Source organism: Mustela putorius, unplaced genomic scaffold (genome assembly GCF_011764305.1).
Source record: "Mustela putorius furo isolate JIRA1106 unplaced genomic scaffold, ASM1176430v1.1 tig00000698_pilon_pilon_pilon, whole genome shotgun sequence".
NCBI lineage: Eukaryota > Metazoa > Chordata > Mammalia > Carnivora > Mustelidae > Mustela > Mustela putorius.
In genome coordinates this window covers 5,704,051-5,717,232 of record NW_025421449.1, presented here as the reverse complement: position 1 = coordinate 5,717,232, position 13,182 = coordinate 5,704,051, and the positions used below count along the sequence as shown (strand labels likewise).

General features: G+C 36.4%; 1 protein-coding gene across 2 annotated transcripts in view; it reads right to left on the bottom strand.

The window, feature by feature from the left end:
• ADK (adenosine kinase) overlaps positions 1–13,182 on the bottom strand; it is a 531,050-nt gene that overhangs the window by 27,381 nt on the left and 490,487 nt on the right. For both annotated transcript variants that reach the window (XM_004769366.3, XM_004769367.3), the window contains exon 10: positions 6,020–6,106. In XM_004769366.3, coding sequence (XP_004769423.1) covers positions 6,020–6,106 — 87 coding nt within the window. The remainder of the gene's footprint in view (positions 1–6,019; positions 6,107–13,182) is intronic.

Sequence of the window (13,182 nt, the reverse complement as noted above, 5' to 3'; positions counted from 1 at the left end):
AGCTGAGCCTAAGCCCAGTTGCCAATCAACAGATTTGTGGAGCTAAGTAAATGGTTGTTGTTTTAGGTCACAAAGTTTTGGGGGTAGTTTGTTTATGTATACCACTAATACATGTTGTATGAATCAGACAGATAGGGTAGGTAAAATTGACCAAATCCATGTAATAGTAGCTGGGGCCACTAATGAATTTAAGTTAGTTCCATTTGATGCACAATTATTCTAGACCAGGAAAACTGATACACATATATTTTACCACGTCACTATTCTAAGAAAATTTACTTTGCTTATGACATTTCCTCTGGTTCTCTGCCACTAAATATAATGTTATAAAATCAATATTGTTTTCCTGGAATAAATATTTCTTAGTAATCTTCAAATATAGGAAACTTAGGCTCATATTTGAGCTTCAGGTTCTGATAGTCTACATGGCTCAAACTATCTTTGTCTTATCCAAACCTCCAGAAGACAAAGTCCTTTGAATTCCATTATCTATTTATAATTGCCTCTAGGTGGAGGTCATCCAGGATACTGAATCTTTGAGGAAACATTCATGTTTGTGAGAGATTCCAGACTTTACAACTTAAAATCATCCCGTATTCCATTTGAACTAAAGTTACTTCTCTTTTTTGTCATGGCTTGAGAAGCATCATTACCTCTTTTAACCAACAAAGGCTTAAATAATCTTAGGAAATGTTCTTGAAATTTATTCCTGGTCCCACATCAGCTTTTCTAAATATTTGGAGGTTAACACTAGAATAGCATGTCATGAAGTGTTCTATGAGTGTGCAAGGTGTGAATCTTCTCTTCACTTCCATGAACTTGAGCTGCTGTCTTTGATGAGTTTCATATTCCTAATGATGAAGTCAATTTCATACCTCATTTGATAGTTTTATGGAAAATTACTGCTTAAGAATAAAACACCAAAGATCTCCTACTTAAGACAGGAACCGGTATTATTGTTAAGATACAAGGAAAAGTATTATTGTTTCCTTGGGTATGGATGTGGGTAGGAGTATCCAGTTCTCATCATGGTTACCGTTAGATAAATTCTCTGCATACAGAGGTCCTATGAAAGTTCTGATTTTTGAGTGAATTAGTGTGAGAAACAACATATTTAAGTTATTTTCTAGTTTTCTGAGTTGGACAGCTAAGAAGAGAGGTGGTGCAGAAAAACATCACAAGAATTCTGCACCACTTCTTTGCAGAGCACAATTTAGCAGCACATAAGAAGAATGGGAGAGTAAGCTACACATGTTTTGGGAACATACAAGCAAACAAGGCGAGACTAGAAAATACAGAGATAATTTAGAGAATCCCCATGACTCTCTGCAGTATAGCCATATGCTATAAGAGAAGGAAATAGCATCCTTGTTTTAGAAACTTAAGTCTTTTTTCCTTAACCAAAATGTTTTGAATATGAATTAGAAAGTAAAATCAATGCTTCTTTTTATTAGATGGGAACTAGGATAATTATTTACATTGGGATTGCTAAGTGGCTTTAATAGTCATGTGTATGCTGTAGGTATTATCTTTTAGGGTATTACATTTTCCCCGCTAAACCTGTCATAAGAAACTGAAAAAGTATTAGAGGTAGAACAGTTACGTTACTGTCATTCAAAAGAAACTGTTCTAAGCTATCTTTGGCTCTCAACCACGTTTAACGAAGCTTTTTTAATCCTAAGAATGTTGGTCTTTGGGTGAGGTCTTCAGTCTTTTATCTGAGAGCTATATATATGTGCTTGGGTATAATCTGTCAAAGGCATACTCACTTTTAGTCTAAATATGATTTGTAGGTCTAGTCCATATTCCTACAGCTGCCATAAAACATACAACTAAATCATATTAGATTAACACAGGCTGGTATTGACAGCCCACTGGGAACATATTGATTAGGTCCTCTTTCATGTTATTTGTTATGATTTTTCTTCTCAGTTTCATTTACTGGGAAGACACAGGGGAAGAGATTTCACCAGGAACAATGACAGTGCCTGTCACAAAATGTCCTCAATGTTTCCATTTGTTACTATGGCAGTGACAAAGAGGGTTCCAAATGAAAAGGCAGACCTGCTGTGACAAAGCACAGCAGGACAACAGGAAGAAATTTTCTCCTGACCTGGGAAATTAGGAAATCACACTTAGAGATTACAGAATTGTCTCCATTTCCAAGGGTACAATCGTAGTACTTGGGCTTTTGAGGGAGCATGTGAAAAGGGTAGTTCCATCAGGCCTGGCTACAGACAAATAAAGGGCAAATGTTACAGAGTGCTTAAGATCTCCAAATAGAACAAGGAGGCATGCTTGCAGAGGCTAGAGGGAATTGTCACTGTTACTGAACCCCCTGAGATGGAACTATGAATTTAGTTTATGTACATGTGGGGTACTCATTTTAAAATTATACATGAAAATCTATGATGTACTATAGTCATATATCTCTTACGTGGCTAATAAGAACACATGGCACTCTGGTACTAGGATATGTAATTAGCACATGATAGATGAAGTGATGCTTTACCCAAGAACTTGAAACGGGGACTGGAATACAGTTACGCAAAGTCACCAAAGACAGAAATATTCTTAAGCCAGCAAAACTTAAAAAGTAATAGGAGGAATAGATTATCTAAAGATAGAATGTGTCAATCGGAGAGGAGATATGTTAATCAGGCAATAAAATAGACCAAAGAAAAAGAAACTACATAATAAATGCAAAAGTTGCCATTGCCTCTTCATTCATGTTCAAGGTAGAGAAGTATGTTTCAATAGCTGGAGTATTTCCAATCCTAGTAGGAAGGCTTTCTTCCCTAGTGTAGAGATGGAAGTAGGGGTTTTTAACTAATGAATTTTTTTAGTACTTCCAACTGATAAAACCATCTCTATTGTAAGATGGGATGCATTAGCCTGGTGCTATTAAATGGTTGATTCATACAGCTCCTTGTATTTAGATTCCATGCTGACCCAGCAAGTTTATGATCTGTTTTTCTGTATCTCTGTAATGCAATCAATTCTACTGCTTAGCAAAAAAAGCTTCTGGTTCAAACTCACCAGGGACTATAGTCCTTCGATTATTTTCCCTTTCCCTTTTTTTTCCCTGCAACAGTCTTACCCTAGAGTCCTTAGAATCCTATCAGATAACAAAAGCTCCTGTTCAATACATGAAATCATCTATTCAGATAACAGAAAGATTCTCTTTGGCAAAACCCAGCTTTTGTTAGTAAGGCTGGTCTGTGGCTCTCTGCCCTAATGATGAGATTGCCATATAAGTTTAGGGAAGCAATACAGTGCAGTGAGTAAGAGCACTGATTCTGAAGCCAGACTGCCTGGATTGAATCTTGGCTCCGCTACTCTCTAGTTATGAGACTTACTGGAAGTTACCTAATCCCTCTGTGTCTCAGTTGTCTCATCAGTAAAATGGGGTTATTAATAGCCTACTGTAGGGTCTTCTGGGTGGCTCAGTCGGTTGAGTCCTAACTCTTGATTTCAACTCAGGTTGTGATCTCAGGGTCATGACATTGAGCCCTGCTTTGGGCTTGGACTCGGTGGAGTCAGCTTCTCTCCCTCTCTTTTTGCCTCTCCCCCCTGCTCGTGCACACATGCTTACTCTCTCTCAAAGAAATAAATAAATCTTAAAAAAAAAAAAAAGCCTTACTTCAGTGAGCTTTTATGAACATTAAATGAGTTACTATATGTAAAATGCTGAAGATGCTTACTGGCTAGTAAGTGCTACATAAATGTTTTCTATTGCTATACTTTATAACTTGACTTACACAGAATGTGCTAAACATGCCAACATAAGTATTTCAATGCTAAAATGACATTAGAGTGTTCATGTCATTGCATGACTCAGTCTTTCAGGATCTGATTATCCTGGAAACTGATCAGAGTAGGGTTAAAGTGAGAAAAATGGCTACCAGTAAAGCCCTGCCTACTGTCAGCCTGCCTTCCACTTTCTCTATAGTGATTTCAACAGCATGTAGTAAAACCTAGTATTTGGATCCAAGGTATGATGAAAGTGAATTAAGTGAGGAAGCTGCCAACATATTACACAAGGGGTTGACAAATTAGAGCCTGAGGGCCAAATTCAGCCTGTGGCCTGTTTCTGTATAACTGGAGAGTTACAAAAGGTTTTATGTTTTTAGAATGTTATAAAAAACCTAAACCAATAGCAAGCAAGCACACAAACAAACAAAACAATAATAATATGCAATACAGCTTGTACAGGAGTTGCAAACCTAAACTATTCACTATCTGGTCCTTTACAAAAAAAAAAACAAAAACGCATGTGGCTCCCTGTTCCAGAAACTTCCCTTACTATTTACTTCACTGTACCCTGACAATAAATACATAGGTATAGAGTGAGATTAAAAAAAGAGGCTGAAAATCCTATAACAGAGAGCCCAAGTGCTTTGGTGAAGTAGTTCATTTATTATCCTCACCACAATACAAATGGGTAGCTAGCTATTCCACTTCAGTACCTAAGAATGACTTCTCTCTCCCTCAGAAAGTCCATACATTCTTACCTAGTATTGGGAACATTATAGGTAGTTCGATGTTCATAAAGGAATCTGTTTTTACAGGGCTAGGTAGCCCAGGATCCAGGTCGTGACTAATTAGGTCACCATTGTATTTATGATGGCTTCACAATGTACCCTACTAAACATTAAAAAAAAACAACAACAGAATATTTACTGTTTTAAATATTTGAAGTACTTAAATAATGCACACACAAGTGGTAAGTTTAAAGGTTAGGTACCGAGATTCCTGATTTAATCAATTTTACACATGAAATCCATAGTGTAGGGGCTGGGAGGGGAAGAAAAAAATAAAAAGAAATCCATAGTGTTTCCTTAATGTATTACAGAATTTAGTCCAATTCTGGATAAGATATTTTTAGCCTACATGGATTTATAGGTCTGAAGAAATGCAGCTTAGGAAAAATAGCTGGAAAACATTCTAATAGATGAGGAGGCCTTTTAGAACAAAGACACAAAAGATACAAGCATGACAGTAAAGTAGAATGTTATCTGTGATATGTACTCTTTCCAAAGACTAGGGCATGAGGCATGCGATGAGTCTACTGGTTAACAGCTCATTGAAGAGTAGGCATGAAGTTTCAAAGAAGGAAATATGAGAAAGTTCTGTTGGTGAAAAAGATCCTTAAGACAAATAAGTATATTTGAAACAATACTATGTTAAAACTATCATATAATTTAAATTTCCCATGGCTCAAATTATCTTCCAAGGAAAGGAGGATAATCAATAGTCAATTCTATTTGCCTTTGTTCCTTGTTCAACTCAATGTTGTAAGAAATAAAGAGAGATCAAGAGGGACTCTTCTGGATTATCATTCAGGAATCTAAAGCGTTCTAGGGACCACTATCTAGCTTAACTACACTGAACTAGAAGTGGTTTAGACATATCAAAAGAACTTTTGAACCAGATTTTAGATCAATCTGATTCATCAAGCCAAGAATCTTCCAACTGTCTTCATCTTAGAGTACTTGTTCTAAAAATGACCTAGTTCTTAGAAATTTTGCCATTTTTTACTAACCCTGGACCAGAAAAAAATTTAACCCTTCCTAGTACATTTATGAACACTTAATTATTGCATTAGAAACAGATGTTTTAATCAAATGATACAATCTGAAGATATCATCCTTAGTTAATATTCACCACAACTTCTTTTAAAGAACAACAATGTGTCCACACTTAAGCCTGAAGGCCCAAGAATATACTATATACTGTACTTGATACAGCTTGTTTATGCAATATCCTCCTAGACACAACTAAACTTGTGAAAATGACTGGGGTACTGCACAACTGCAAATTATCGTTGAGCCCAAAATAAGTATTTTTCCTATAGTAAAATATCTTCATAATACAGCAATAGCAGCATATGAAAACAACATTAGGAGTTAATTATTTAAAAGATGAAATTATTAAATTCATAAATCTTGGCTATGTAGTAGAGGCAAGGGTTAAAGGAAATGTTTAACTTATAAGTATGAAATAAATGAATCCTTACCTCCCACAAATGCATCTCCAGCTCCATTGGTATCAACAATTTCTTTCTGGTCTTGATCCAAGACAGCAAAAGCGGTGACTTCACTTTCTGCAAGTAGAGCCAAAGAAAGGCAGACTGACGTCTCTTTGTAACACTCAATACAGAAACTCACCTAGTAAAGTCTGAAGCTCCTTCATCATTCATCATTCAAAGAGAGAAACAGCATGAGTTCCATACTCTGTACATGAGTACTTAGGAATTAGGGTATAAAGTCATCTGTAAACAATGCTTTTTTGGGGTAATTTTCAGCACACAGACACTGTATGTGTTTTGTTAGAGTTTATACCTAGATAGATCAAATATTGTGGGGATCATATATTGTGGGAATGGCTATAAACCACAGCAGTACATTTTTGGACAGTATAAATACTTGAACAGAAACTATGAGGCAAAGAAAGTGTTTTTAAGGACAGGATCTCTAATAAAGCTTCCAGCCTGACTGCATTCTTGGCAGTGAAATCTTGGATACAGTTAAAGAGCTGTAAATTTAAAATATATAAATAACAAGTCTTGGGTGTTTCTCTACAGAAAATCACAATGGCATAATAAAAACATAACTACTATTCTGTTATAATTCTTTATGCCAATGTTAAGAATTACTGATTTTACTTGGCTTATTACAAAAAACTGAATCCAGTTACTTTTTACAAAGGAGTCACTATTTCCTTTAAACTGTCTGTCAACTAGCAAGAGGGAAAGCCATTTACAACAAAAGGGACAGTGCAATGGGTTCTTGTCTAAAGTAGCCTAATACAGTCCTTTAAGCTTGGCACATGACAGTGTAATGGAGTTATCTGTGATGAAATCTGGCCATCTGCAAAAGATTGGACAGTGCTTTTTATTGGTGGCTGGAACTTCTGAAATCACAAATTTGTATCCGTCATGGGGACAGATGTGGCCAAAACTTGTAAACTTCAGTCTCACCTAAGATCGAGAGAGAGGGAAAAGGAGATACTGAGCAATGTAGGGTCTTAATAAAGAACCTAACAATCTCAAAGAGCATATTCTGTCCTTTGTTACCTGGTACTAATGGATATTTTCAACAGAGATAAGCACAGATATGATAATGAAAAAAAAATCCTACTGGAAAGATTGACATTCAAGAAGAGGATTCTTCACTTAGTGATCCCTTTTGACTATATGACTGTAGATGCTAAGAAGACTCCATATCAGAAACATCTATTTAAACTCCTTAAGTGGGGCACCTGGGTGGCTCAGTGGGTTAAAGCCTCTGCCTTCAGCTCAGGTCATGATCTCAGGGTCCTAGGATCCAGCCTCTCATCATGTTCTCAGCAGGGAGCCTGCTTCACCCTCTCTCTCTGCCTGCCTCTCTGTCTACTTGTGATCTCTGTCAAATAAATAAATAAATAATCTTAAAAAAAATTAATAAACTTCTTAAGTAACAAACTTTCCACACTTTGTAACACCAGGACCTACATGGTAGTTAGCAGGATCTTGATTAATTAGGAAGTTAAGGCATAAATATCCAGGATTAAATTTTCTAGGGAGTATGCAGTACACACTGCTACACAGGAAAAAAAAAAGTAACCAGACTTTACTAGAAATAATTAAAAAAGGGCTACCGTCTGATTTAGGAAAAAGGACTATATCATAAATATTTATAAAGAAATCTGATTTTATTACTTCCAAATACAAGTCAGACTATAAAGAGAATTAACAACTATAAAGTCAGAACAAACAGCCACTAAATAAGTAAAATGAGCTAAGTGAATGACGCTATTTACCATTTATAATAGGGTTACATTATGTAATAATAAAATATGTCTATAAAACACTTTAGGTAATGTAAGTGTTAATTTTAGGATTAATTACTGGATTATAGATTTGAAAAATAATTACATACAAATGGTAAGTAAGCCATAATTAGATATAATTCCTTGAGTTTTTTGTTCGAAAAAATCATGGATTTTTTGTGGGGTAAATCTTTATTCATGAATAGAACCTAATTCAAAAGGGAAGAGATTAGTTTGAACTTTGTTCTTGAGAATCATCACTTCTTGGTCTAAACTACTGCAAATTCTAAATGAATGCAGTTTTCTGGATATACGTGTATATTCTTGAGATGTTTTATCCTTAGGTGATATAAAAGTTCAATTTCTTGTAATATAAAGAATTATTTTTAATCTTTTCTACTATTTTTTAATGTTCAACTAGCCAGCATATAGACATCATTAGTTTTTGATGTAGTGTTCAATGATTAATTAGTTGTGTATAATACCCAGTGCTCATCATTACATGTGCTCTCCTTAATACCCATCGCTGGGTCACCCTCTCCCCCACCCCCTCCCTCTGTAACCCTCAGTTTGGTTCCCAAAGTCCAGAGTCTCTCATGGTTTATCTCCCTTTCTGATTTCTTCCCATTCAGTTTTCCCTCCTACCCCTGTGGTCCTCCATGCTATTCCTTATGTTCCATATATGGGTGAAACCTTATGATAATTGTCTTTCTCTGCTTGAGTTATTTCACTCAGCATAATCCCTTCCAGTTCCATCCATGTTGATGTAAATGGTGCATAATCATCCCTTCTGATGGCTGAGTAATATTCCAATTGTATACATGAACTACATCATCTTTACCTATCTGTTTATCTGTTGAAGGGCATCTCAGTGCTCCTTCCAGAGTTTGGCTATTGTGGACATCTTTTCAATTTATTAATGCAAATAAATATATAAGAATTTCAAGACTATACTTTTGTAGCGACATGGATGGGACTGGAAGAGATTATGCTGAGTGAAATAAGTCAAGCAGAGAGAGTCAATTATCATATGGTTTCACTTATTTGTGGAGCATAACAAATAGCATGGAGGACAAGGGGAGATGGAGAGGAGAAGGGAGTTGGGGGAAATTGGAAGGGGAGGTGAACCATGAGAGACTGTGGACTTTGAAAAACAATCTGAGGGTTTTGAAGGGGTGTGGGGGGTGGGAGGTTGGGGTACCAGGTGATGGGTAATAGAGGGCATGGATTGCATGGAGCACTGGGTGTGGTGCAAAAATAATGAATACTGTTATGCTGAAAATAAAAAATAAATTAAAAAAAAGACTATATGAGAGCTGTCATGAATTGGTATGCATACAGTCCAGTCTCTATTATCTTCTGTATCTAGAGTTATATTATGAGAGCTCCTTTCAAAATAATGACCCTGAAAGTTTGCAAGATCCTGAAATGTGTTCTAAATTATTGAAGGATTAAATAATATTCAGTAATATTTAAGTTCAGTTACATAGCTGGAACTTTTTTTTTTAAGACTTTATTCATTTATTTGACATAGATCACAAGGAGGCAGAGAGGCAGGCAGAGGGAGAGAGGGGAAGGCAGGCTCCCCACTGAGCAGAGAACACAATGAGGGGCTGGATCCCAGGACCCTATGATCATGACCTGAGCTGAAGGCAGAGGCTTAACCCACTGAGCCACCCAGGCGCCCTGGAACTTCTGATTTTTTTGAAATGAAATGACTAAGTCAATTTATAGAGCTATTTATTTATTTATTTAAAAGATTTTATTTATTTATTTGACAGACAAAGATCACAAGTAGACAGAGAGGCAGGCAGAGAGAGAGGAAGGAGCAGGCTCCCTGCTGAGCACAGAGCCCAGTGTAGGACTCGATCCCAGGACCCTGAGACCATGACCTGAGATGAAGGCAGAGGCTTAACCCACTGAGCCACCCAGGCGCCCCTAATTTATAAAGCTATTTAAAACCCCCCACATGGGGCACCTGGGTGACTCAGTCCGTTAAGCATCTGACTCCAGATTTTGGCTCAGGTCATGATCTTGGGTTGTAAGATCCGCCCCACATTGTCTGTCTCTGCTCTCAGCATGGAGTCTGTTTAAGATTCTTTCTCTCCTCCCCTCCCCCATGCTCTCTCTCTCTCAAATAAATAAATAAATCTTAAAAAAAAAACCCCCACACATAAACCTACACAACTAATTTCACTAGCATAACCTATCCGACAGCCTTCTAGACAATTTTTTTTTTTTAGATTTTATTTATTTATTTATTTGACAGACAGAGATCACAAGGAGGCAGAGAGGCAGGCAGAGAGAGAGGAGGAAGCAGGCTCCCTGCTGAGCAGAGAGCTTCGGGGCTCAATCCCAGGACCCTGGGATCATGACCTGAGCCGAAGGCAGAGGCCTTAACCCACTGAGCCACCCAGGTGCCCCTAGACAATTTTTTTGTATGAACAGATGAAATACCTCACTAAATCTTAAGATACACTCATAGGCATGAATCTTATTCAGCCATTGAGGCCCAGAACACTCACTTGGACCTCATTTTCTTAGGTGTGAAATGGGCCTGGAGTAGCTGTGGGAAGAAGTAGCAAAAATAGTTTTATTAGTTGTAGAAAAACACATTCTGATCAAATGCTTCTAAATAAGAGTTTAAGATAAGTTAGAGCCTTTTATTCTGGTGATGTATTCATTCCATAACTGAAAATCTGTATGTCCTATTCCCTTTCACCCATTTTGCTAATCCCCCTATCTCACTTCCCCTCTGGCAACCATCAGTTTGTTCTCTGTATTTGTAAGTCTGGTTCCGCTTTTTGTTTTTTTTATTCATTTGTTTTGTTTTCAGATTCCACATATAAGTGAAATCATATGGTATTTCTCTTTCTCTGACTTCTTTCACTTAGCACAATACCCTCTAGGTCCATCTATGGTGTTGCAAATAGCCAAAATCTCATTCTTTTTATGGTTCCATAATATTCCAGTACACACACACACACACTATGTCTTTATCCATTCATCTATAAGTGGACCCTTGGGTTGCTTTCATATCTTGGCAATTGTGAATATAGTTCATGGTACTGGAATAGTGTTGTATGGTGACAGATGGCAGCTACATTTGTGGTGAGCGTAGCATAATACAGAGCCATGGAATCACTCTGTTGTACACCTGAAACTAATGTAACACTGTGTGTCAATGATACTCAGATAAAAAGTTTTTGAAAAGTGAAGTGTATAATGTGGGGAATATTACTAATACTATATGGAATTACTAATAAAAAGAATTAGTGATTTTTTTAGACCTTATGATCTTTTTTTGTTGTTCAAGTTGTTTTTTTTTTTTTGTTTTTTTTAAGATTTTATTTATTTATTTGACAGACAAAGACCACAAGTAGGCAGAGAGGCAGGCAGAGGGAGAGAGGGAAGCAGGCTCCCTGCTGAGCAGAGAGCCCGATCTTGGGCTCAAACCCAGGACAATGGGATCATGACCTGAGCTGAAGGCAGAGGCTTTAACCCACTGAGCCACCCAGGCACCCTTCATTCATTGTTAAAGATTTTATTTTTAAGTAATCGTTACACTCAACGTGGGGCTTGTAGTCACAACCTGGAGGACAAGTCGCAGGCTGTACTGACTGAGCAGCCAGGAACCCTAAATGATAATTTATATCTTAAAACAAAACAAAACAAAAAAACGCAAGTCAGAACCATTGTTTCTCAAATCTTTCCAAACTTTTTGTTAAGTGAGAAGTGAAAGGATTGGTAATACTTATTATTCATTATTCATATTTTCCAGTTTTCTATAAAACCACAAAATCACGAGCTTCCTTAAGCAGACAGGAAATAAAAAAGAGCAATTCCGTTGATACCAGAGTTGCTTGGTATTGTTGATTAGATAAGATCCGCAGGGCACCTTCATCAAGAACAATGAAATTTAGCTTACTTAAAATACAAAGTAATAAAAATCAAACATTCCCTGGACACTTTATATAAACAAATAACTTACTTTTCACTTTACTATGATGTAAGTTTCACTACCTAACTTAGAAGGGCAGTTTGTGTAGAGTCAAACATCCTCCCATGTGTGTAATGTTATGTCAATTATGGAAAAACAGCAAGTCCGTACAATATCTAACTGAAAAAATGGTAAGAAAATTCAGTCACTCAATGCCAAACCACCAGATTAAATGCTTCTGTAGCCTTACTGCTACTAAATTAACTATGTATTTTAGCACTATATACCTATAGCCCCATGATAATTAATATCCTGAGAAAACTTTGTTCAAGATATGTTAAAATGCCATGTTTTGTCACTACCCTTTTTTTTTTTTTTGACGTCACCTCTAAAGTGTAGGAAAGATGGATAGCAGGATGAGGTATTTTCAACCTCAAGGTAGACTGTAGTCACCATGTCTGCCCCTGCCTCTGATTGAGCATCACCAGGCTTGGAAAAGACAGAAAAGTGATGGCAAAATCTTCACCACAAAGTGAGAAGTATGACTAGGTAAGAAACAGAACTCTTGAGATTCTTAGAAGAGGCTTCTCTACTTTGGCCATTTCTTATAATGAAGTATTTTCCAGAGTATTAATGTTTTTGTTTGTTTGTTTGTTTTTAACCCTTTATTTGGAATTAATTTTAAACTAACAGGAAAGTTTGATGAAAAATACAGAGAACTCCCATATAACATTTATCTGGATTTACCAGTTTTTAACATTTTGCCAAAATTTTTTACATCAATCCTTCCATATATATGTGCATATTATTATTTATTCTTTCAGGCCATATGAGCATTAAGTTGGTTATATCATTCCCTTTACTTCTTAATAATTAAGTGTATATTTCTAAGAAAAAGGATCATCTTTTAGGTAACCATGATAGAGTTGATAAATTTAAAAACTTAATATTGTTATTTTATCTAATCTATATTCCATATTCCATATTCCAATTTTATTTTATTTTATTTATTTATTTTTAAGGATTTTATTTATTTATTTGAGAAGAGAGAGTGAGAAAGAGAATGAGAGGGGAGAAGGTCAGAGGGAGAAGCAGACTCCCCATGGAGCTGGGAGCCTGATGTGGGACTCGATCCCGGGACTCCGGGATCATGACCTGAGTCGGAAGGCAGTTGCTTAACCAAACTGAGCCACCCAGGCAGCCCATAATCCAATTTTATTAATTGTCCTAGTGTCTTTTACAGTTTTTTTCCACCCACAACACGATCCAGTCCAGAATCACATATTACTTTTAGTTGTGTTTGTTTTTAGTTTAACCTTTTGTTTCTGTTTTTTTTTAATTATTTTTTTATTTTTTTAGTTTAACCTTTTGAATAGGTAATGCATACATATAGCTAAGAAATACAAATTTATTAAAAAGTATCCTATAAA